This window comes from Centroberyx affinis, unplaced genomic scaffold (assembly GCF_046629955.1).
Source record: "Centroberyx affinis isolate AG114_WGS23_722 - 3 ecotype Tasmania unplaced genomic scaffold, CSIRO-AGI_Caff_v1 ptg003948l_1, whole genome shotgun sequence".
NCBI classification, from domain to species: domain Eukaryota; kingdom Metazoa; phylum Chordata; class Actinopteri; order Beryciformes; family Berycidae; genus Centroberyx; species Centroberyx affinis.
The window spans coordinates 204,644-231,730 of record NW_027281773.1 but is presented as its reverse complement, the minus strand read 5'-3'; the positions used below and the strand labels follow the sequence as shown (position 1 = coordinate 231,730).

The 27,087-nt window shown below is 45.3% G+C and overlaps 1 protein-coding gene across 2 annotated transcripts; it reads right to left on the bottom strand.

Moving 5' to 3' along the window:
* Positions 1–741: 741 nt before the first annotated feature.
* LOC139663180 (tyrosine-protein phosphatase non-receptor type 14-like) lies at positions 742–26,826 on the bottom strand. 2 transcript variants are annotated; one of them, XM_071541748.1, is made up of 20 exons: positions 26,596–26,826; positions 24,164–24,339; positions 16,599–16,696; positions 15,262–15,329; positions 14,370–14,440; positions 14,168–14,255; positions 13,438–13,526; positions 13,167–13,254; positions 12,842–12,924; positions 12,347–12,407; positions 11,462–11,540; positions 10,308–10,742; positions 9,480–10,045; positions 8,736–9,359; positions 7,194–7,334; positions 5,696–5,914; positions 3,988–4,116; positions 3,479–3,713; positions 2,733–2,896; positions 742–2,004 (listed from the first exon to the last, which is right to left on the bottom strand). In XM_071541748.1, exons 1-20 carry the CDS (start codon positions 26,767–26,769, stop codon positions 1,876–1,878), a joined length of 3,717 nt encoding a protein of 1,238 aa, XP_071397849.1. In that variant the 5' UTR covers positions 26,770–26,826; the 3' UTR covers positions 742–1,875. The 2 variants fall into 2 exon arrangements, with proteins under 2 accessions (XP_071397849.1, XP_071397848.1); XM_071541747.1 differs by having other exon boundaries at positions 8,736–10,064; positions 10,273–10,742.
* Between the last annotated feature and the right edge of the window lie 261 nt (positions 26,827–27,087).

Below are 27,087 nucleotides of genomic sequence, written 5' to 3'. Positions count from 1 at the left end.
GGACATGGCTTGCTTTGCATTACAATTCAGAGAAATAAAAAAAAAGATAAGATTTAACATACATATAAAATGAAAATCTACAGAATGCAGTTATTCTGTAGACAGATTTAGGCACATGGTAATACTATAATCTAGTGGGTTTGGGTCAGAAGATTAGAGGAAATGGCTGCCTTTTGAGGCAAAGACAGGTTGGTCACTATAACACCTAATACTAAACCAAGACCATCAGTGTTCTACTACAGCCAAAAACAGCCATAGACAGATGTTGGAGAACTAGGTAAGTGATTTGAAATGTTAGAATTAATGACTTTCTTATAACAGAACACAAGCTATTAAATACTGATTCAGAGATTTAACCTTTGGAGGTAAAATGGAATTTAATTTACCAAACCCTGCACACCCAAGTCCCTAAAAAAGGTTGGCTCTGAACTGTATGAACACCTATCCCTCTGGGGATATCAGCCGGGCAGCTTCTCCCTGTGTTGCATGTTTCAATAAGGCACAAAGATGTATAGTTACTGTATGAGGACACGGTTCTCTACTGACTGCATCTGTGAGCTGTGATATCACTTGTATCACCTGCCACCAACTTAATGAACAAGCACTTTTTAGACCATCTTGAAATGCTTTAGGTGAGAAATGTGTAGACTTGTCACAAGGAGCTGATATTAGAATCAAGCAATGACCAAAAAAGTTGTGTGTTTGTGTGTGTGTGTGTGTGTGGGGGGGGGGGGGGGGGGATCGTGGGAAAAGTTAGTTCAGATGAAAAAAAAACTTGATAGGGCAAGGAAGTGATAATATGCTAGTCAATGCTCCACATTTGCTGCACTCATAACAGAAAAGATGACCACAGTCTTGATAGAAATAAATAATAACAAACAAACATTTGTTTTCTTTTCAAAACAAAACAATATGTTGAAATGTTGAAGCAAATACTTGCTATATTAATCTGTTAAATATCAAGGAAGATTTTAGAACAGCTATTAAAAGAATACTTTTGTTTGGCAAACTCTTTCAGAGTGTACATCAAATAAGAAATAGTATTAATAACACTGCTGCCACCTACTGTGCATGCAGCATAGTGCCATTTCTAATAATGGATTATTAATAGAGAAATGTAGCAAGCAGCTAATCTATGTAAACTGAAACTGGGACTTGATTTCTCAAGACATTTTCCTTGCGAAATTTTCTATTTTGATGAGACAAAGCATCATCTTAGCATTTTAGATCAACTGGATCCGATATGGGTTTCCTGATTTTGACATCTATTACCCATAAAAAAAAGAGTTATTTCAAATATATATATATATATATATAAAAATAGGAACTTATTGAGAAAAAACAAAAAAATAGCTAGACAGTTGTTAAATGTGAATGTGCAGCTGTTAGCCACTTGCTTGCTAGGTACCGCTTCTGATGAGCTCTCTCAGGTTCTCCTCGTTGGCTAGAACTGCGCTGGCTAGACAGGCTAACGCTAAGAGGAAAGGAAAGAAAAGAGAACAAAAACAACTGCTCAGGAGAAATGGATGTCCATTTCTATACAAGCTAACACACAACCTCTCCTCCTTGGACTTGAGTTTGTATACGAATGCCCTCCACTTTCCATATCCGCAAACGGCCGTTCAGTAGCAGACGTGTAAGCAATATAATTAAAAGAAACTCAAAGTATAAGTGAAGTTACTTCTAACAGCATTCTGCTTACACATTTGCCACTCACCGGAGCCAACGACCCCAAAAATACAGTCAAATGAAGGGCATCTATCAGCTATACTCATCATACAGTCCTTATACTTTTGTTAAGTAACATTGTCGTCATTTGCTGCCGTTCTGTCACATCTCGTAAGGTCAAAGGTCACAAGCCTGGAGGTCACAGGTTCAGATGAGGCGGGAGTTCTTGAGGAACTGGATGAGGACCTGGTAGACAAACTTGTACTGGGAGATGGTCTGCACCATCAGCATCCTCTGCTGCCTCAGCCCCGACAGCATGGTGGGAACCTCCACCCCCTGAGGAAGAAAAGAAGGTAAAAGGAAGAGAAGAGTTAGAACAAGCAGTCCAGTGTAAACTGTGAAATTGAGTATTCATCTGTTCAGCCCTACTGCAGTAACAGAGCTGCATTCATATTCAAAGAGAAGAGGATCAACAGGAGGTATACACTCAAGAGTACAAAGTATTAGGAACAACTTCCTTAAATTGAGTTGCATCCCCTCTTTTTCACAGTCTATGTCTTGTGTGTTAATATTTAAAATCCTTCATTCACCTGCCTTCATGTATATTTGCATTTCATTTCAAGCAATGAAAACAATAAGGGATCATACCTGGATTCACCTGGTCAGTCTATTAACTGTCTACTGATTGAGCATGCGTTTATAGTGTTTTGCAAACTCCTCTCACTATTTCTCTATTCATCCAATTCAATACGGTCTCAAGTCACGAGTTCTGTGGCCTCGGACTTGTATCAGTCTCAGCTATTGCTGGGCGTCAATGTGGAATGCGCTTTGTCCACAAAGTCAACACCATAACCATGTTTCTTTCCATCCGGCATATCAAGCTATGACCCAAAATGGTATGAATAGAATGCAATCATATAATGCTTCATATATCCTGCCAAATAAATGCCGTGGTTTTGAAAAAGACTCTCTGCCCTCACTCGATCTCGGCATTGACTCAGACTCAATTATGGTCTTGGTCTTGACTTGAACCCGTCTATTGGGGGCCTTGACTGTCCACCCACCTCGTTGTGCTCCAGACAGCTGATCATGAGCTCAGTGAGGATGACCACTCCGGTGCGTCCCACCCCGGCACTACAGTGCACCACCACAGGAGGATTGAGGCTCTTAGAGGTGTCCAGCATGGAGTTGGTGTGCCTCCTCACAGACTGGATCTCCTCAAGGTAGGCTGCAGGAGAGGAGGAGGAGACGAAGACAAGATGAGTGTGTTATGTCTGCCATGCTGAAGAGAGTATGGGGAGGGAGTGTCAACTTATGCCATCTGCTGGCTGCGTTCAAAGATCACCATTCATTTTCCCATTGGGGATTTTTAATAATTGATTATAAATTAGTAACAGCTTGAACTTTCATATATCAGACATTTTTTGACACAAAGGCACATCAGCTATGAATGAGATGAAACAACATTTTGTTGCAAAGGCATAACAGTGTACAGATACTTGTAGAAAAGAACTACCGCCTTGATATTGCACTGAATGACTGGAGTTGACTGTAGCAATGACGTCATCTGTGCAACAAACTTTGTAGTCCAATCTCAATGTGAAAGTAACAGTTAACAGTTGTTCAGCATAAAGTGTCTACCAGGTTCAGGATCATACACTTTTTATCACTTGCTGTGCAACAACTTTGTACAACTTTTATATTTTAGCTGAAGCAACAACCAAACACCTGGCCTCTTCATTGTTAGCAGGTGCTACAACACTAATGGAGATGATAACCAGAAACTCAGGCCAGAGACGATCCTACTCACAGAGGAATCCCTGGACGTATTCAGGACAGCCGTGTTCCGGCCAGTCAGTGTACTGCAGGTGCCAGACCGTCCTCTCCTGGCCGGACAGCAAGTGTTTGACCTTTAACCCCGTGGTGGCGTAACAGCCCGAGTCAGTGCGGAATTTGGTGGTGACCTTGAACTTGCCGTGAGTGGCCGAGTTGTGTTTGGAGCCCAGCTTGGGCCAGTAGCGGTGACTCTTGGACCTGCCGCCCTCCTGCACGGAAGAGAGGTTGACGGGTGGGTGAGGATGGATCGGCGAGCGGAGGGAAGGATGGACAGATGGGGGGGATTGGGGAAATAGATACACGGGACGGGCTGTGACACTTTCACAGACACACAAACACAGACAGACATGCACACACACACAGAAACACACAAACACACTCTCTCACTGTCATCCTATTACTCACACACAGACAGACACCAGCTGTTGGCCTCTGAAAAATATCCACATCTGCGTGTGTATGCGTGCGTGTGTGTGTGTGTACCTCCTCGGCGGTAACCATGGCGATGACGTTGACCCCCTGCTCCCAGACCATCTGCCAGAAGTCGGCACAGGTGTTGGCTAGCGGGCCTTGGGTGGCAATGTAGTGCCACTCCTCCCCGCTGATCGTCACCTGGGAACACACACACACACACACACACACACACACACACACAAAGAATCAATTACTGCACAAGGAGATTACAGAGATCACAGTACAAACAAGAATCCCTCTATACAGGCATAAACAGATGATGCAAACAAATGCAACCACTTACTTACTAGCAACCAAACCTAAAACAAATATACATATAAAACACACATATAAAAAAAATGAATTCATATTTTAAAATGTAGAAAATATCACATATAATATATAATAGAACAGCCCTTTCACTGATATTGACAATACTGTCATCCACCACTGGAGGGCAGTATCAACATCTGTCTTTTTCATCCAGTCTTCTCTTTCTCTCCTGTTTGGACACCTTTCTCTCCTCTAGCTTTACCTCATTAATAATCACAGGTCCACACACTGTACAGAAACACTCTGCCCCTAGCAATACTTTGGAATGCCATTAGGTAATGAGCATGTCCCAGCTGATTTCTCAGGCCACCTCGTGACTGTAAACACTGTATTAAGAGATGGATGGGGAATAAACAAGGCCTTTTGTTCTGCAGCAGCTACCTTAGATGGCAGGGAAGTAAGAGGGTTACATGGTGATAGGCAGCATTCAGTACTGCTTTGGTGATCGCCCTCGCGCACTGTGCTGCAATGAGGCATACACACAACACGCATATGACCACATAAATGCGCACACATGCGTACACACAAGCATGCGCGCACACGCTGCTTGCTGTTAAAAGCTGAGAATGAATAGAGGGCTAGGGAGAGCAGCTCAGGTTGACTTAAGAGGGTTTGGAGTTTGGACTACATTCCTTGGGAATTCCACAAGCTCTGTGAGCTTAAAGGCCCAAACAACCTTCAATGGCTGCCTTTCATCCTTTCCTTCTGACCTTCCCTGCTCAGAAATGACCACAACAAAGAACACCGGAGAGGTGAATGTATCTAGGCTACAGTCTAGGTTACTGCTCTTCGTTTTCATTTATTGTTTCATGATGTGGGCGTTGTGAAGCCATATGACACTGCAACCGGGATTAAGGGCTACACAAATAAACTTAACGTGACTTATGTAAAGCAAACCAGTTTCATTAAAAACATTTTAGGAATACATTTGACTTGATACCAAAGTCAATATTAATTTTTAGAAAAGATTATCTTTACATCATTACTGCTTATTACTGCTTTGTTAGACAGTTCACAGTGAAGAGAGACAGGACAGATAGGGGAAAGAGAAGGGAAAGACATGATAAAGGCCAAATTCAATCCTAGGCCATCGCATTTACATGATATGCATCCTAGCATACTGAGCCACTAGGATGCCACAAAATACAATATTCTACTATATTATCTATCTATATCTACTTGGAGAAAGACCTCCTCCTGCCTTTCATGAGCAAATGGAGAGAGGGCATCACATCAGTTACATAAAAGTCTTGGACATGGAATTATTGGTTCATACCAATAATTCACCTTATTTACTATAGATAGGTAGGAGTTCTCTGTCTAGCTTGCACCTTTTGAGGCGCAAAGACATTGCCACACCCCTGACCTCTGACCTCTGACCCCTGACCTCACCCCTGACCCTCACCTTGATGTGCGAGGCGTTGATGTAGCCCGTGTTGTTCTCCTTGTTGGGTACGAGCTCGACCCGGTTCTCTTCGTACGGGACGACGTCACGGAAACGGTTGCGTTCACCGTTGTCGGCCAGCGTTGCCGTGGTGAGAACACAGTCGGCCCTCTTCTTGGGCACCTGCTCATACTCAGTGAAGACCCGCTCCTCCTCCAGCTTCAACTCCAAGGTCTTACACTGGCGGGGGAGACAGAGAAAGAGAGAGAGAGAGAAAGAGAGAGAGAGAGGTTAGTCTTTGAATTCCAAAGCGACACATCATTGAGAGGTTCCTCTTTCAGTCCCCAAAGGGCTTTTATTCGATTACATTCCACCATACCTGAGACTATTCACACCAAGGAATTCTAGAAATCTATTTACAATATGCTGCCACATTCCCACACACTCGCCATCACTCACATCTGAATACAGGCTTTGATATCAAACCCCAAGAATTCAACCCATATATAACGTGTCAACGCAATAGAGCAGGATACTCAGTGGTACCTCTCTATGGTATTCAGCCCGGTGGGGGAACGTGTTTATTAGGCCAGTCATGATTGAAAGGGCAGTGTCTCTCTCGCTCTCTCTTTCTATCACTCTTTCTCTCCGGCTCTCTCCCTCTCTCTCGGGTCACATTCTTAACATACCAGCGGGCCCAGAGGCGATAAGCACCACCATGCCACGCGTTCCACAGCCCACTTAGGGCTTGCCCCCGTTAGCTTAGCAACAGTCAGGACAAAGGCTGGGTTTCACACCTCAGCACTGAATAGCCAGCAAATAGACACAGTATACTGGAAATGGAATGCATTAAATTAGTGTGATCAAACGAGACTGTCATTAACTTTTATGGGTATATAATTTAGCCCAGCTACCTCATTGTCATCAGATAGCTACTGTGGTTAAAATGCCAAATCTATAATCCTTCTATCATAAACAAAAAAGAAAAAAAAAGAAAAACAGCTTTGGAGAAATGTTCTGATCATGTAACTGACTGAAAGGACAATCCAGGATAGTAGTAATAGTATAATTGTGGCACAATTGTATTTGAATATGAAATTGTTTACATCTGCAATGCCTGGAATACTTGGAGTAAAGTAAATCTAGATTTTGAGCTATTGTGTGTGAAACAAAGTTCTTAAAAACTTATTTCGCACCTATAAGCTAACTAGTCAATTAGAAGAATGTAAGTAAATAAACCCAAAACTGTCATGGTCACAAGTATCATATTTGCGGATTGCAAGACCTACAGTAATGCAGTAGTTGCAACGTTTTTCAAGCATAAAACCATCATTATCAATATCTATCAATGTATACTATAACTTACACCAATAAATCACAGATTGTCTTGACGATGCTCATAAACAAAAAAACATGCAACATTTGCAAGATGTTACAAAATACTTCATAATACACAATTCAAAGACATGAAATCAAAAAACTCCACATGAATTTTCTATAGCAAGAGCGAGCGTCTTACCCGTTCGTCGGTAGCAGCCTTGGCGCCGTCCTCCGCAGGACTCTCGGGGACAGGCATGCGGGCCACATAGAGTCCGTTGAGGGCGGCCATCATCAAGGGTCTCTTCATGGAGTCCACAGACATCTTCTGTCTCTCCAGCGTCTTCAAGAGAGAGGACAGGCCCGCTGTCATGGTTACAGGTGCAGCAATGCAAGACTCACTGACCTGCCCTGGCCTGACTGGAGTGTGTGTGTGTGTGTGTGTGTGTGTGTGTGTGTGTGTTGTGCGTCTCTAGAGGTGGGTGGGGAGAATTTGATGTGCATGTGTATATGTGTATATGTGTGTGTGTGTGTGTGTGTGTGTGTGTGTGTGTCTGTGTGTGTGTGTGTGTGTGTGAATGACTGCCCTCTTGCGTATGTGTGTGTGTGTTCTTTTCGTGGCCAAACCTGGCTGTATCAATCCCCTTGTGTCCTGTCCAAAGATGTGAACTAACAAGACTAAATCTCTAGCCTATTAGGAACGATCCTGTAGCTTCTTATCTGCCTCACTTAGCTTTTCTCCTTTTCTGCTTCCTCACACTCTTTTGCATTCTTTCAGCCTCGCCTTGTTTGTTCACACGTACCTCTTCAGCTTCTCTTTTACCCTTTCGTTGCTGTGTCTGTGTCTGTCACCCTGTCTCTTTTTCTCTCTACCATGCTAGCCAAACTCTGACCCACATTGCATGGTCCCTCCTTCCTCCAAGGATTACCTCTCCTAATCTCTGTTGCTATTAAACCTCCAGGACTACCCCCCCCCTTCTTTCCCACCTCCCCCATCCCTTCTGGGACAGCCCAAACAACAGCTTGGGGGTCACCAGGGGCAGCTGCTAGGTACGAGGCTAAACCAACTGGTAAGGATGAGGGAGGTTAAGCTTTGGAAGGTTTAAAGGGGTCTGTAGGTAAAGGAAGTGACACTTTGAGTACACGTGTGCAAGTACGTACACATAGGTTTTCTCGTTCAAACACACTAACTAGATTTTTAATAGAGAGGTTTACCGCTTTTATGTTACCGCGATTATGTGTTTTAACTTAGACCTGGACACTGGTGCTGAGTCAAATGTTAGCGCCTTACCAGGGAACCAAGCTACACAAGAACACCCAACCCAAAGTGTAATCTGTGGGATTAATAGGGTTTTAGCTGCCTGGGGGGACTGAGAACCTAATGTTACCCTCTCAGGTGCTGAACACGGGATTACTGCTAATCAGGAGCTATGAAACTAGCTAGCAAACAACAAGCTGCAATACTTAGTGGTTGTTTTGTTTCCAATACAGAATGAAGTTTTGTCTTGCGCCTTCTATTGAAACCCTTTTCTATCTCATCATTGCTGTAACATTTTGACTTCTTGTTTAGAGTTGAGTATCATAGATATATAACATGACATATGGCAAGTCTAAAAGTCAGACCTTATTTTCATATACAGTAACCGTATTTAACTAATATAAGATATATTGGCATTGGCATAAATCAAACCATTAATTGAATTAGTGACATTTTTATAGTTTAATTAGTAAATGGTGGTCTTACCCTCTGAGCAATTTCCCTCTCCACTATGCTGTCTTCTAGGGAGAACATCTCTGACACTGGCCTCTCTTTGACCGGTTCCTTCCTCACCCTCTCCTTCACACTGGTCAGGTCCGGTTCTGAGATGGACGGGCCCAGAACCGCTCCATTCATCCCAGCCTGGTCCCCACGGGTCAGTGTCCCACCACCACCTGCACCACCTCCAGGCCCGCCCCCACCACCGCCCTGGCTCTGCCCAGCTTTGAGCGCTCGGGCCTGGGCTTGGTTTGGGTCCATTGGTCCCTGGTTGTTTTGTGGTCCTTGATTATGGTTGTGGTGGTGAGTGTGGTTGTGATTGTGGGTGCGAATTTGAGCATTACTCGAAGGTCTAGGGGGACCAGGGTACTCCGGAGGGGGTTTGTTGGGCAGCTTGGCCAGAGCAGCCTGGAGCTGGGCGCTGATGCTGATGTCCTCGTTCAGACCCGGTATCTGAACATCAAGCTCAGGCCTCTCCTCCTCTTCCTCCTCCTCTTCTTCGCTCTCACTGCTGTGGATAAGCATGGTTGCATTGGAGAGAGTCTTTTGATGCTGGTAGGCTACTGGCCCAGGTGGCGCTACAGAGGCCTCGGGAGATTTCTGGGTAGGCATCTGCATGGGCAACTCCTTAGGCTGCTGAGGTGGAGGCTGGGGCTGAGGCTGGGGTTGCGGCTGAGGAGTTTGGGGCTGAGGCTGGGGCTGAGGAATGGGCTGGGGCTGAGGGGGCATCACCTGCTCTCTTAGAGTATTCCTCCGATGGAGAGGAGCATTCATGCCCTTCATCACCAAGCCCTCCATCCCTCCTCCTCCTCCCCCTCTCATGCAAGTGATCACCTCCATGCTGTGTCTCTTGCCCAGGGTGGAGCGGTGCTTAGCAGCTGCCGTTAACGGTTCGCTAACCTCCTGCAGGGACTGGTGCACCACAGCCGAGCTGTCCGGCTGGAAGGTCTTGACCGACAGCTGCACCATGCGGGTGACCAGCTCCGGGCTGCTGCCCCCGATGCAGCGGTGCCGGTGACTGGCCAGGTCCGGCGTGCTGGTGGCCGGGCGGAAGGAGCCGGAAGGGTAAGGTGGGGGGGGCCGCGACATGTGGTTTCTCAGCATGTTTGCCGTAGCCGCGTAGCATCCCGCGTTGGTGCCCTGCTGTTTGGTATTCGCCAGCTCCGGTGTGCTGACAGTGTGAGAGATGGAGCTTCCTACCCCTCCACCCCCACCGCCAACTCCACCTCCATTAACGCAGGCTGACTGACAGGGGCCTTGGCTGCTCGCTGGTCCTCCCTGGTGGGGGCCATGGGACACTGGCTTACTGTAGCTGATCTGCAGGGCGGACACAGTCACAAAAAACTATATGAGATGTAGACAAAGAACAAGATGCTTCAATATCAAACACATAGTACAATTCATCCAAGGTATCTTAGAATAATTTCAAAATAGTGCCAACTAGGCTTTGGCCGATATTGCGATATTTTGTGGATATTGCAATATTTTCCCCGATATTGAATATCTCCCGAATATCCACTAGTACCTGTGGTGCGTAGGGTCCGGGGCTGGGTCCCAGGCCATGATAGGGGCCCCTCTCCCTCATCTCCGGCTGGCTGTACACCAGAGCCTCAGGCTGGCGGTAAGCGTACGCATTACTAATGTTCAGACTGCGCAGTGATTGGCTGTGCAGGTCGTGGTGTGCGGGGAGCATGCGTCGCTTCTGCCGCATGACAGCATCGTACTCGGGCGTGGGCCGGTAGGACGGAGCGATGATGGCACTGTGGCGGTGGCTGGGGATGTAGTCGGGGCGCATCAGCTCGCTGCCCGGGATGCTGAGGTTGGAGGAGATGGGCGAGGGCTGGACGAAGGTCTGGGAGTGGTTGAGGGAGCTCAGGCTGGGGCTGCTGTACATGCTGCCATTGGGTACGGTACCGTTGCGGAAGCCGAAGTCCACCGGGCAGCGGTCCAGACTGGTCTCCGACTTGTAGTAGGGGTCGTCATGGAAGATACTGTCTGGAGGGGGAAAGAGAGAAGAAGAGAGAATGAGAGAGAAGCACTGTACACAAAACCCCCGAATCACAAACAAACAGGTGCCAAATCCATATAAAGAAATAAACTGGTGAAAAGTGTGTGAGAGAAGTTTCTTTTTTTAAGGATTTTGACCTTTGGGGTTTTGTTCCCACAACCACCAACACAGTGGTATGCATGTTATTCTTCTGACAATTTGACAAGTACAGCATTCTCTCATGTGAAATTATCTCAAACCCACACGCAGGCAGACACACATACTCACAAGTCCACACAAATGGAGTATGATGATTGAGGTCACACTCCAAAATGATCTCACACCCACACATAGTAGCACACCCAGAATGTTTTTCCCCTCGCTCTTTTTTTTCACTGTCAAGCCATCATAGCTCTTTGGATTATAAGGCAGAGTGAGTGTGTGAACAAGTGAATGAAAGAGTGAAACACAAATGAGGTCAGTGTTCTGCACCCCAAGCGTTGAACTCTGATTGGCTGGGAGATCGTTAAAACACAAATAGGCTGTGAGTCACACGCCTGATGGGAAAGACACAATAAGACCTGTTCGAATGTTTCAAACTGTTATTATCAGGGAGACTTTCTTAAATCACACTGTGGTAAAAGCAGTGGGTTGGAGGGGTTGAAACTTAGTGTGTGTGTGTGTGTGTGTGTGTGTGTGTGTGTGTGTGTTAGTGCTTTACACGTACCTTGAGAGCTCTGTGTGTCCTGATAATGCTCTCCATACTGGGAATGCATTGACTGGAAGTTACAGGACTGGGGCCGCGGCTAAATGAAGACACAGATGATGAGTAGATGCAATACTTCATTATCCTTTGGATGCAATACTTCATTATCCTTTGCATATTATCATTATCTGCATATATCCTCCATGACTCATGGCAACAGCCTCTACTCAAAATAATCCTACAATGACAAACACCCTGAATTTCTACATACTAATCCTTTTCTTAATGAATAATATTTTTCCAGAATTGAAATTTTCTCTGCGTTACAAAATAAAATCATGCAAATTGATCCTATTTCCATTTAATCATTCTCTCTGCAGACATCTACACAGCAGGTGCCTGCTACCAGCCCAGCCTTATTCTAGGGTCATGGTTACTTGTCAGCCACCAACGCCTGTGGTTCTCCAGATAGACATCTGAGTGCTAGAGCGGACTGACTGAAGAGCTATTGTGCCACATTTAGCCGAGCCATTGTCTGGCCAGCAGGGAGGGAGACGCACAAATCATTGCCTTCATTGTCGCACCGGAAGTCAGACCATGCAACACCCTTGCAACTTTCCAACAACACCCACCACACTACCCACGCACATTAAAACCAAGACTGTCAGGCACAATAAAGAGCTGCCCCAAGTGGGAGACCAAGGTCAAATCCCTGACCACGGCCATTTCTGTCCTCCCTCCCAAATTCTCCCTCTGTCTTCTAGCTTGTGGTCTCATGTATACAGGCCAGAGGCATACAGGACTTCAAGTTTGGAGGCTGAAGCTCAAACCGCTGAGCAAGAATTTTATACTACAGGTTTGAAATCATAGCAAAGAGAACAAATGCCTCTGAAGGACTGACAGTACCAGAGAGAGGCGGTGGGTCCAGGTGGGTCGCCTCCTGATTGGTGCAGGTGAGTGGGCGGGCCTAAGGACAAACAGACACATAAAGTGACAATGACAACAGGCACAGTGATGCACAAACAAGTAGTTGCAGAATAGAAAGGGGAAGGCACTTCTATGGACAAGCATTACAGAATCCAGATATGATCTGTACAGGAATGGCCTTTTCTCCCTGATCAATCCAAACCACATTAATTTTTCCAGACAACTCCAGATCACAAAAAACACCACTATAAAACAAAAAATAAACTCAATTTTCAGAATTGCATTAATTTTCTTGAATTTCTTAATTTACATTAATCTGATTCTACCAACTCTTTGTATTATACTTTTTGTATAACCTTCAAAAGGTTGGTAAGCTTTATTTGACCAAAAATGGAGGTTAAACTGAGATTATATTAGGATAGAGGTGTTCTCCATGGCCTTCAGATGGCCTGTCTGGGTGGCCTCGAGACTTACTCTGCACAGATCTTGTTCTGTTTGTAGAACTTGTGTCTGGCCGTGAAGAGGCGAGCGATGTACTTGGACATTTCCATATCCTCCTGAGGATAAACACAGAGGAAACAAAAACATAGATATTTCAAAATAACATACCGGTTACACTTCTAGAGAATCAAGAAGGAATTTGTCCATGTGTTTGTCTGGGCGCAGGCATATCTGGCAATGCGTTTGTGCAATTTTTCGTTGCGCTTCCCATCGGAAAACCTTGTGCAACGCGTGTTTGTGTGTGTTTGTGTGTGCTGCGTTACCTTGGTGCGAGACCATGAGCAGACACAACACTCACCGTGTGAAAGATGATGGTGTCGTCTTTACTTGTTATCTCCACTGTGATGGCCGACTTGTTGTGTGCTATGGTACCAATGTCCTTCCATCTGTCACACACACGGAAACACAGGCACACGCGCACACACACACACACACAAAAATACACCCACGGATTACATTTTCCCACACAAACTAAATTTACATTGTAAGACTTCTCAAGACCTAGATCACCAGTGAGGTCAAGGGTCATTGTGGCTATGGAAAAAGATAAAGATGAGAGGAAAACTTGCCTGTGGAGCATGATGGATCTGCCGTTTCGGTGTTTGACAAACACTCCAATGAAGGACACGCCAATGAAAATGTCGTTGGTGTAGTTGTCCTGTGAAAGAGGTAAAAAAAATGATTGTATGGTATCATTTAAGTCTTCTCACAGTCGAAGGGTTTGGCTACTCTGCAGAGGTGTAGTTTGCTACAGTACAGCTTTAGTCTATTTACTAGTTGTAAATAATACTGACTGAATTATTATTTTACCTTTGCCCCATAAAATTTGTCTTTTCTGATGGGAATTGGTCCTATTAACAAGGCCAAAGTAGCCATCTAATAGTTTGAACAACTATGACAGTGTTAACCATATGCCAAGGTCTTCTCAACGGCTGTATATGATCCCAATAAAGCATGCAGCATGTATGGGAGATTCTGAAACAGCATCTGAGATGAGGAGATGGAGGGCTCAGATGATCAGTTAAAAGTCTGTACGGTGGTTATTAGCATTGACCTTTCCCTCTGCAAAGGAATGGACCCAATCCATGCCAGGAAAAACATCCCCAAACCATTAAAAAGCCACCATCACTGAGGGGAGGAAGTCTTTACATTGGTGTTTCATTTACTTGGACTCGTGTGTGTGTGTGTGTGTGTGTGTGTGTGTGTGTGTGTGTGTGTGTGTGTGTGTGTGTGTGTGTGTGTGTGGCAGTGGTGGGGGGATGGGGAGTTAAGGGCCGGTGAAGTATGTAATGTATCTACCTTAGCAGCAAAGCTCTCCTGGCCAAAGCCATCCAGTTTCTCCACCTCCTTGATGTACAGCAGCTCTGCTTCAGCGGGCTGCATTCGACTGGAAAGCACAGACACACACCAGGCACTGAGAATCTCTTTCTCTTTCTAGCTCTCTCTTTCCGATGTGCACACACACACACACACACACACATAAAGCAAAAGCCTACAATACCAGTGACTCTTGTGCTCCTCAGCCACTTTCTGAGTCCACTCCTCCAGCACCTCGTCTCCATGAGGCCAGTTCTGAGAGAGGAACCAAAGAGAAAAAGAGCGAGTGAAGAAGAGAGACGGAGAGGGGATGGAGGAAGAGAGGGATTGGGAGAAAAAGAGATGAAAAAGAAGCGGCGATTGAGAAGAAATGGGGAGAAAGGGAGGGAAGATGGAGGAGGGGTGACGGAGAGGTGACGGGGTGAAAGAGAGAGTGAAACGTTAAGTCTCCATGAGAGGGGGAAGGCGGATCAGATGACACTCGAGCTACATCCATACTCCCCCCCCCCCCCCCCCCCGTCAACACCCACTCACTCTAGCCCTCCATTAAAACACTCCATCGCTGAAAGAGAGAGATGGCCTGTGAATTAACCTCAGACTTTCTTCCGCTTTCGATATATCTGCCTCCTCCTCTACCCCTCCCCTACACTCTCTCTCCAGCAGACTGTCTTAAATAGGTTTTGGAGCTAAACTGTAGCCAGTGACCATGTGTGTAGGTGGTCGTTACAAAGCTAACAACCATGTAACAATTTGATTTTCTGAATATTGTTAGTTTATGTTGTATTACCTCGTAAATATTAGATTCTCATCGAACTTATATAAGTGCAATACTACTTGTTCAATGTCACACCTGTATTTTCTATATCCATTTTCTCTTTCTCTTTTTCTCTATCTGTATGTGTCTCTCTCTCTGTCTTTCTTTCTCTCTCGTCCGCCTGTCAATCAGGTATGCAGAGGGAGGAGGTACACAGGTGACACAAGAATGCATGCCTCCAGGCTACATATAAACACACACACACACACACACACACACACATATATACAGCCATTTTAGGAGTGAAGGTTTGAGGACTCACCACTGGGAAGAGCACGTACTCCCTGAGGAAGTCCTGAGACATGAACTGAGTGAAGTCTCCAAAGTCAGCTAGAGAACACACACACACACACACACACACACACACACACACACACAGATTTATAATTGAGTCTTTCAGACAAAGAGCAAAGCAAGCCCATCTCAAGAAAGCATTTTAACTATATTTCAGTGTTGTGTACATTCATATTTTAAGACAGTAGAAACTGTATAGTTTCAGGCGATGAACATTCACACTGATATGGATTGACTAAACCTCGGCTATTACATTTGCTGTTCAAAAAACATTTAAAAACACATATAGGCTATGCGGTTCCTCCTCTGAAGGCCTCTGTACATTAACATAATTCATAATTTAACACAAGACGCTAGCATATGGGCTATTTTGGGTCTGCATGTTCACTTTGTAAGAGTGTAAACAACGTTATCTAAACTCTGATGTGCTAACTAGCTAAAAGCTGGTCGCATATTGTGAAGTTTTTTTCCCTGGCCATTTTTTGTGCATTTCTAGCACTGAATTTTTTTTGTTTTTGCATTTGGCATTTTTGGCAAAATTGGCTGCATAAGGAGACAAAAACTCACAAGATGTTACAAAGTGCAAACGTTAGCTTGTTAGCCATCATTTTATCTTTTTGACGTCACAGCTGTGCAACATAATTCCTGTTTAGCATTTTAGTGACCTTGAATAACTGTCGTCTGACAACAGAAACAGTGACACTTTTAACATAAGTTGCTCTGGATAAGAGCATCAGCTAAATGGCTAAAATGTAAATGCCTCTATCTACAGATAAAGGCTGCAACACAGCCACTGTCTGCCACCTGTACACCATCTCCATAATACGGTCGGTTCAGGCCTTTAGATAGGGCCTGTAAGTGCATCCTTAAGTACTGCTCTGCTGTCTGTCGGACATGGGGAGGTGTAGCGGAGGATCCTCGCCTCCCGAAAGATAAGGGTCTTCCTGATGCTGCTAAAGCTAACCTTGGCGCTAGCGATAAGCTAACTGTCTGTTTACATTCCCCCCGGGGACACAGACAGCACCCAAGAGCAAGACTGAGGAGGTGGTGTGTGTGTGTGTGTGTGTGTGTGTGTGTGTGTGTGTAAGGACTCTGATACCATAGGAACTCAAGTGGACTGGGCTCTCCTAGTGGTATGCAGCCATATTAGGTAGTGAAGTCAAGATGACCTGAGAAAGTGTGAGTTTGCACTCTCTCTCTTGTGCTGTCTGTCTCCCTCTCGTACCTTATTCACATGGGAGTTAATTTGTTCACGTGTGTGTGTGTGTGTGTGCATGTGTGTGTGTGAGTGTGTTATCCTGTTACCTTGTACTGCTAGGCCAGCTAGTCTGATCCCCTGCTCTACTGTGCAGTGGAGACGTCCATCCAACACCTCCTTCTTCACCTGCAGGTAATACTGATACCTAAGCAGAAAGAAAGAAAGAAAGAAAGAAAGAAAGAAAGAAAGAAAGAAAGAAAGAAAGAAAGAAAGAAAAAGAAAGAAAGTTTAATACAAGTAAACAATGAGGGTTATGTAGAGTTGCCAACTTTTGTCTTCTTGCTGAACAGACTTTTCCAATTTATGCACAAACAGTATATGCCTGCTAAAGTGTGACACTGGCGTTGAAAATTCAATAAAACTATAATAAAACTAACTTTTCCATTTAAAACTGCATGTCAAAGCCTTAAATACCAGCTAAACTGGTATTTACAAAAGAACTGACCAAGTGGGTGGGAGCATTGACACACTTAACAGCATAAAAAAACACCAGCATTTGTTTGGTGGCTTATGTTTTCCAACATGCCCCACTTTCTTTGAGTGGTAACATAAAATCAGTGCACTTGGAAAACATGATAATTTGAGTTGAACACATTTCTCCAAAGAAAGTAAGAAGTACTGTGCATCAGAAACTGGAGCGTTGCAAACATGCAGTGAGGCGCCACAGAGAGCCCTATTCTTCTGCCTCTGGTTTGTGCAACAGAAAGTATGCGTCAAGACATTATTGGCAATAGTATTGCCAGTTAAAACAATGCCAGAGAACCCAGTTACAACATCCAAGTGAGGAATGAGTGAATCACCACCATTTGAAATACTAGTGACTCATTCTTGACTTGAGAGGAATGCCAAATGTATACCAGTAGGGGCTAAACAATATAATTTCGCAGTTCTGCAAATGCTCAGCTCAACAGCAGGCAAAATAAATGGTGCTGGATGTTGGGCTGAGGCTAATATGGACTGAGTTTAATCTTGCAAATTCCAAGGTAGGCCTGACACAAGCTGGACAAACGAAGGGGCTGGGTACGGCTTTATAATTGCTATGCTAATGTGAGGCTAAGTGCAGTGTGGTTTTGGCCAGTGTTTTGCCAAGGGTAAGCTGATATGACACTGTTCAGGCTGAGCCCACTGCAGCCTTCACAGATTGCGGTCAAAGTCTCAAAACCAAGTGGCTGAAATATACTGCGCCTCTTAAGGTTTCCAGCTCCTTTTGTCCACTTTTAGCCCTGGTCCAACTGGATGTTTGTCTTTTGAGGGAATGGTGTGGCCACACAGGAGCAGAGAGAGAGAGAGGGAGAGAGAGAGAGAGAGAGAGAGAGAGAGAGGGAAAGAGAGAACTGTCAGGGGGTGACCAGGCTCAGCTGCATAAAACTCACACACCGTTTCCTGTTTGTTGCCATGGTGACCACAGAGTGAGTCTTTCCAATGTGGGCTGTGAGACACCTTTCCTGACGTACACACACACACACACACACACACACACACACACACACGGCCAGGAAGACTTCTGAGTGGAAGCACACATCAGTCGGCCCATGCCAGAGTACACAAACTTCTATGGAAACCACTGAGCTATACATGCTTAGTCACACACACACACATACACACACACACACACACACACACACACACACACCAGGTTTGGAGTCAATTCATTCCCACTTCAACCAGGATTTTCTCCTTTACTCTTCTTTCTTCTCTCTGTTTTCAAACCTGCTCTCTCCCACTTTTTTTGCCCCCTTCATACTTCCATGCCCTCCTTTACCTTCTCCCATCTTTCATGTTCTTGTTCATATTCTCTCTCCCTCTCCTTCGCTTCTTGTTCTTTTCTTTTTTGAGCTCCACTGTGCGTACTCCGGGCCTATAATCTGACCCCGCCCTCCTCCCTCACCCTGTCATTACACCGGTTGGCTGAGCCGCCATTCCGTTCCCGTGGCAACCCTCTAATTAGCCAAACCCAACCACCGCGACTGAAGGGGGGGGAGGAGCTTGATGCGGTCTGGGGGGGGAGGAGCCTAGCGGGACACAAAACCTTCAAATGACTGTGGACTTTTGTTTTTCCTGACTCTCGATGTTCTCCCAGCATCCTCCAGTTGGGGTCCCGGGAAATGTTGAGGTTGACAGTGGTTGGTTCTCATTCTGAGGCTGAACGTTAACAACATGATGATGTTTATACATATGCGAGGCCCGCGGTGGAGAGGCGGGCGGCAAACTGTTGAAATGACTAAGAACAAGTGAAAGCGAGACTGTGAACGGTAGTAAAGAGAAGTCTCAGCATGAATGCGGCCACAAAATGTCTTTAAAAAGACATTTTGGAAAGAGCTTTGAATGTACGCTCCCATACATTGTCTCACTGAACATCGTGGTCTGCAGTTCGGTCAGCTACTCGCATGGTATGTATTGTAGCACAACTGTAATAGACGTAGCTTATAACCATACAAATCTAAGCTCAGCCAACTACAATATAAAATCAGATAGGCCTTTAATGGCGCTGTGGGCTTTGGCCGGGGTCTGGAAAATGTTTGTGCATGAATTTATCCGACCCACATATCGTATATGAAACCCACATGTCGCATATAAAAAGGTTTCATTCCAAAAAGCTATACGTCCATTTTGAGAGAAATCGGTCGCTTGAGATTCTTGCCTCAATATCTGAAAACTGAAGACGATCCCATCCTCAAATATGTTAATATTTTGCAGACAGCGTGGTCTTAATATAGCTGGGTTTATGTTCTTGTCAACAGTCAATTTGTAAGTGTAAATGTAATATTTTTATAATGAGTCGGGATTAGTACGCATATGGTGTAATAGGCCTGTATTGGTTCCAACTATAGTAAAATGGGGCAATAAGCCTGAAGCCTGTAACCAGAATGATACCCACCAAATGTACGGACAACATGCATTAACTTGACACAAACACATTCTTCACTTGAGTTTCACAACTTTGTTTGTATTACAGTGTGTCCGTCACACAGACTACTATGCTATACTTGTACGCCTATACACACACGCCCATAAAGACACACCTGGCGTGCGTGCCAGAATGACATCACGATGGTGTAATAACAGGTGAACATACATCCACAGACGTGAGGTAGTCCGTTCCTGTGAGTTACTGCTGACTTGTACCATGGCAGAGTGCGCTGCTGGCACTGCAGGCGGCCACACATGCCTGACACAAAGAGCCCTTTATATGCCCACGCATGTTCAGACCCTGCTCAAGACATGCTGCCAGATGTCCGAATGGCCAGGACAACAAGCCTGTGAGCATGTGTGTGTGTGTGTGTGTGTGTGTGTAAATGCCTCAACTCCCCCTCCGCCTCTCCAATGGTACGACCCTGACCACCCCCTCACCCCCAGATGGGTGCAGACGGGTTGCGTGGGTGGTTGGAGGATTTCACTTTGAAATGTGTTGAATCAGCAAGGGGCAGAACAGAGTGCATCTGTGTGTGTGTGTGTGTGTGTGTGTGTGTGTGTGTGTGTGTGTGTGAGTGATAACTAGCTGAACAAAGCTAGGATTTCAAGGCTGTTGGTGCTGGTAGCCTTGGGGTCTGCTGAGGCCAGCTGGCAGCGTTCTGGTCAACAGCTCTCTGTTCAGGTTCCTCACTCTCTCCTGCTCACTTTTCCCCTCCAGCATATCAGGCAGATGGAAGTGACTAGGGATGGGACGATATGCTTATCTCATGATACGATTCAATACGCGATATGGGGTTCACAATTCGATACAACCACGATACGATGCGTTTCTGAGCCACAGATCTTTCTAGCAATGGCATTCGCTCGCTAGAATGTAAACAACAATTTAAAAATGTTATTACAAAGTGCAAATAATATAATTTGAATGGAGAGCTTGTGAAATTGTGATGGTCAAGCCGTGTCATTTGTGATACTACAGCAGCATAAAACGATTCATTTTTCTGCCCCATGATACGTATCGTCACATTTTTGTATTGCGATATATTGAATTTCGATATATCACCCCATCCCTAGAAGTGACACTGACTACACCTTACATCTTCTGCAAGGTCTCTTTTCGATGGGAGGAATGAGTAAAGTTCAATTAACCATTTTGTTTTAATGAGAGAGGAGGTGAGAGAGACGGTAAGCGTGTCAGGAAGGAAGGAAGGAAGGAAGGAAGGAAGGAAGGATGGAAGGAAGGAAGGAAGGAAGGAAGAAAAAGGAAAGAGAGAAGGGAGAAGAGAGAGAAAGAAAGAGACAGAGAATGATGTTTCTCTTTTCTTTGAGGTGATACATGATATCTGGTTGTAAGTACCGTATAGGAGGAAGTCTGGGATTAGTGCAGGCAGCAATTCAGAGGTGAAGCGCTGTGCGGCTGACTGGATGATAAATACACACACACTCACACACACACACACACACACACACACACACACACACACACACACAGAGCAGTCACACACAGAAACTCCTCCCTTTCCCTCACACACTATACAATAAAAGCAAAGTGTCCCCGACACCAACACACTCCAAACACACTGTGTTGACCCTCCAGCACCTTACACCCCCCCCCCCCCCCCTTCTCCTACCCGTTAGCCCTTGCCCCGGGTAATTTTCACAGCTGCATGGAAGGAGGGAGGGAAGGAATGAGGGAGGGATGAATGGATGGCGCGAGAGGGATGTAGTATCAGGTTACACATCAGTCAAACGCTAAACTTCAAAGAGCGGGCCGTGTTATAAAACTCACATGCATTACTGTCTCCGTCTCTCTTATTTACTCGGTGGAGACAGACAAGTATTGAATGCTGGATGAATGTCAGCATATGATATGCAGTGTTGTGGGCAATGCATTACTTTGTGGCATATTATAGTACTCAGATTACTTTTTTGTGGCAGCTAGTAACTAGTTTCAAATCTTGTAATCTGTTATTAGTTTTTAAAATCAGAATGTCACTTTTATTTTTGGTAGTAGTGGTAATAGTGGTACATTGGGTTTTAAAACAATGATCGACAACACACTGGGCACCACAAGCATTATACACTTAACTTTTAATTAAGTGTAACATAATGAATTACTTTTTAAGGTAAGTAAAAGTTAAAAGTTAAGTAACTATTTACTTTTAGTAACTGATTTTCTACTTTTAAGTAACTGATATGTATGTGCCGTTGATGTCTTTGCACTGTATGTGAGGTCTTGTTGCATGTGTCAATATGCGTCAAATCCTGTACTTTTATTATACTGATTTTGTTTCTCTCTCTTTCTTACTCTGTCTTTACACATATGCATAAACATACTTTTGTATGTAGGCAGGTAAATATGCAGGAGTACAAACACACACACGCTCACACAGCAAGATAAAACCACATTAATAACAAGGTACAAACCACAAGCCAACTTTCGCTGCCAACTTTTACTTTCTCTGTCGCCACTTGTCTTTCTCCTTGCCTCCATCATTCTTCCTCTCCATCCTCCCCTTCCCCCTTCACCAGACCAGGTGTGTAGGCAAAGCGATGACACAGGCTGTTGCTATGCAAAACCCCATGACACCAAGGATCTGCTCCGCTGGTTTTGACCCAGATGAACCTTCGATCAATAAATTATCCACATTTTAAAAGGGGGTTGTCATTCTTCACATTATCCATTCTCAAACTGATTGAAGGGGATCGCAGCACCAAAAAATGGCTTTTAAAGAGATAAACGTGTGTTTTGATTGTTTTGATTCTTGTTTTGTTCATTTTGGTTTTGCACTCTACCCTCTTACATTTATTCAAAACAAACCTCTGTTGTTGTTTCAGTAAACACCGCATCACTTCCTGTGCAGCAGAGGATTTTTCCCGGGAAAAGAGGGACGCCCTTGCAGATGTTTAGAACAGCGAATGCAAAAGCTTTCAAGAACTGACTGTAGGCTGAATCACTATTATATAGTAAAAAAACGGCAATAGAGAGCAGCTATATGAAAAAGTTGCAGATTATTACTTTTAAGATATTTTGATGTGGTAAAAGCCTTGTTCAGGCGTAGGTAATTAAAAAATAAACCTGTGTTTTGATCTATTAAAAAGTTTTGAAGACTGTATTCCAATCCAACTGAAGTGATTGAACTGGACCGGGGCAGCCTCTGCCTCGGGGACTGTGTATGTTCTTACAATGTAGAGTATTGTGACTAACTCTTCTGACAGGGCTGCAGCTGGCTTCTGAGAGGATTCTTGGGGGCAGGGGTGTGTGCAAGGTACGTGTGTGTATGTGTGTGTGTGTGTGTGTGTGTGTGTGTGTGTGTGTGTGTGTGTGTTTTGTAAGCCAGACATTGCCCCCCCCCCCTCCCTAGCACTTCTGCTGGGAGGAATGTGTGGTCCGCCTCCTACGCTGGACGGCTGTGCCAACATTCCTGACTAACAGAAAGAGAGAGAGAGAGGGAAAGAGAGAGAGAGAGGAGAGAGAGAGAGAGAGAGGGAGAGAGAGAGAGAGAGAGAGAGAAAATGTGGGGCTGGAGAGATGTGGAGAAATGAAAGGATCCGGGCCCGATAAAAGGAGTAGGGGTAACACTATGTACAGGGATTGAAAGAGAGAGAGAGGAGGCTAGAGAGAAAGAGGGGACCATTGTTCCCTAAACTTGCCCCTAAGGCCCCACCATAACCCCTCCAACCCCGCACACACACACACACACACACACACACACACCGTAAAAGCCCGTAGGGGATTCCTGGAATACCAACCCCTCTACCAGAGCAGACCAGAGCAGCCTCTGTGTAACAAACCTGCACACACTCTCTTTCTATCACACACACACACACACACACAGTGAGTGGAGGCTGGCTGGTCACTGATACGTGATGATTTTATCAATTCAAATGTAAGCACAGAAATAGAATGTTTAGTCGTAGAAACAGCCTCGTACACAGAAAATACTAATAGAATAAATGGTTAACAAACACACACACACACACACACACACACCTAAACCACTGGCTCCAGCGTCAAACGTCAAGCTGTGACCTGCAATCGACCTTTCCCACATCCAGTCAAGCAGCAGCCACAAATTCACCAGCTCAGTGCTAGCAGACCCATGGCGGGAGCACACTGCATGTGTGTGTGTGTGTGTGTGTGTGTGTGTGTGTGTGTGTGTGTGTGTGAGAGAGGGAATCTGAGATGGCAGACACCGCTGTCCTGTCTACACACTGACCCCTGGATGCCCTTTTCACAGCTAGCTAACACGCTCACTCAATCTCTCTCTCTCTCTCACGCTCACACACACACACACACACACCTTGATATGGGGAGAAAATGGCTGCCGATGATGTAAATCCACTAGTGTGTGACCTGCTGTATTCAAAGATCACATATGTTTTGAAAGATGAATCACTCAATAGTCTGATGCATTCTCTTGCTGCAATACGGCTTCAGGCAGAGCCAGTATAATTACATGACATATACTATGACAAATAATCTAGTTCTGTCATGATATCAGGTTGTTTTTCCTCAAAAACTACTCATCACAAAAACATACATTTTAACACAGGATGTTAACAACGCTTTCAACTTATCAAATTATCAGTGCAAAATGCTGTTGAGGAAGGGCTTTTCCTACAAAAAAGGAATAGTGTGAGCACACCCTAAGGTGTAGGGTTTGGGGTGCAGACTGTGGTTTAGTGTTTTTTTTACCTGGTGGCTTCTTGCTCAAGCCGGGAAACATTGGGAACGTAGAACATGACTCCGAAGAAGAGCAGCGGCTCGTTGCCAAACTTGTCCAGCTGCTTCTTGAGGGGTTTCTCCAGCTCCACCCAGCGCTGGGCCGGGGTCTGGGTCTTTCCCTGGAACCACAGCCCAAAGTAATGGGTCTGCAGCCGGGGGGAGAGATGGAGGGAGGGGGGTGATAAAATGAGAAGTGAAGGGATGGAGGAAAAGAAGGTAGGACAAGGGAAGAAGAACGTGGAGGTGGGAGGATGGAGGGAGGAAAGACAAGGGGGGGGGGGGTGGAGTGAGAGATGAAGAGGTGGAAAGAATGAGTGGGAGAGAGAGAGGAGAAAGATGGAGGAGACGGTGGGCAGACAGAGGAGACAAAGGGTCGGACGAGTTAGAGGGAGAGAGAGAGAGACGGGGTGAGGAGAAAAGAGAGAGACGGATGGGGAATGAGGGAGGAGAACGGAGGAGAGATTAATAAGCAGACAAAACACAGCGAGCAAATATTTCTCCTTCAAATCTGATCAAACCTTTGACGTCAGCAGCGTAACTCTAGCTCCATCGATTACAATCTTGGTGAGAGTCACTTTGGTAGAACATTTTGACTTTTGACCACACACTTATTGTTAGACGTGATATGAATGTGATGACAAAGTTGAAACTAAAGCGGATTAAATAATGTAGGTCACAAGAATTCACATTCTTTGTGTGTGTGTGTGTGTGTGTGTGTGTGTGTATGTGTGTCACTGGTGTCTCAAAGAAGGTAAGCACACCTGTTTTGACCACATGATTTGACTCTACTGTAATGAAAGTCATAAAGCAGTCCAGGTGCAAGGACATTAACACGCCCATACACTGTGTGTGTGTGTGTGTGTGTGTGTGTGTGTGTGTGTGTGTGTGTGTGTGTGTGTGTGTGGGTGTAGGCACACGTGTGTCTCTCCCTCAGCATCTCCACCTTTGTCTCTCATGCAAACACACACAGACACACATACAGGGCCTGAGGTGCAACAATAAAAATGAAAACACACAGATGCATATGGTCACACACACACACACACACACACACACAATCCTGAGATAGCGTGCATGCAGGGGGCAGACAGAGGCTGAAGCGGGGGCGTCACACTCCCTTATTTATAACATCACTGACACCTGGCAAATACCACAACACTATGTGAGTACGCACACTCCACCGCCTCTCTCTCTCTCTCTCTCTCTCTCTCTCTCCCTCTCTCTCTCTCACTCTGTTAGCAGACAAGCAGTCGAACACAAGTATTCGTAAAACTCAATCACACTGTCCTCCGCCGTACACACACACACATTCCTCCTTTGATCTGTGCACTAACTAACTGCCCTTTCACACACAAACAACTCCACACATGTGAGTGGTCACAAACAGTAAAACCCCACGGAAAGCTACATGTAGTCTGTGTTTTTACTGGGAAGTTAGCAAACTAATGAGAACAGCAAGGAGAGAAGAAGAAGTACAGAATGAAGAGGATGAGGAAAATAAAGTGAAACGTATGGAGAAAAAAATGGAAATGATACAGTCAAAAAAAAGAGAAAGAGAGGAGAGAGAACTGAAACAAGAGATTCAATAAGAGATAAACTCGGGAGAGACATAAACAGAAGAGGAAGAGAGAGGGAATGGAGAGGAGGGGTGACAGTGGGACAGGGGGATGAGCAGTATCTCTTTCTTCTGCAGTGAAAAGAGGACAGAGGTACGCCACGCTTCGTTAGAGACAGACAAGGACCCGGCAGGAGAGAGACAGCCGAGGGCAGGGAGACACACACAGGGTCTGGGGAGAGACGCGTGGCACACACACACACACACACACACACACACACACACACACAGTCTGACAGCGCATCCAAACTTCTATGAATGTGAATATTTTTGTATGTGTATGCGCTATGGTTCTACTGATACGGGCTTTTGAAGGACCATTTTTATACCCCTAAAATTACAAGGATTCAGTGTTTCCCCCAGAATTGTATTCTTGGCAAGGTGGAAAAGCCAACATTTAGACATTTAGCACAGGGAATATTTTCCACTGAAACCAAAACAAATTAAATTATTTTAGGGTTAGCAGCTCTTTAATGCAGGGTGACCAATGACACCTATTCAAGGGAAACTCTGGGATACCTTACTGCATTTAAATAAAGAATTAAATAAAGAAAACATTCATGAACAATTAAATGAAAAAAATACAACATGCCAAAAAATGTTTTTAGATAGGATATAGACTGTTTTTTTTGGTCAAGGAGGAACCGCCAACATTTCAGCAGTGGATGACATTGACTGGCCGATATTTTAAAAAAGCCCAATATCCGACCATTAAACCTGCAGACCAATATATCGGTCTAACCCAATAGCATGTAGTTGTGTCACATAATGAATGAATTCTCCTCACCTCCCGTAGCTCCAGCCTCTGGGCCACTGCCTCCAGACATTCCTGTCCCGTACTCTCCACCGACAGAGTGCATTCAATCACATTGTTGTCCAGCAGGCGAATCCGCGTCACAAAGTAGTTCTTGCTGAGGACGTTGTAGCGGCGCGTGCGCCGCAGCTTCAGTCGGAAGGGCATGGCTCGCAGGAGGTCACAGTGGGGGTCGCGGCTGAGTCAAAGGTCAAAAGTCACTTGGGAGCGAGCGAGGGAGAGAGAGGGAGGGAGGGGCGGGCTCTACGACCTGGCCGCTGCCCTCCTCACTCTCGCACGACGCCAGCCACACCACCGGGTGGAGAAATGCACCCTGGGCAGGCGCTGGCCCATTCCCAAAGATGTCCGGAGAAGGGGGAGGAGGACGACGACGACGAGGAAGAGGAGGATGAGCGGGTGCTGTAGGGAGAGATGCAAAAGAGGAAGATTAGCTGCAAAACATGGAACTCTCAATTCTCTGCTGAA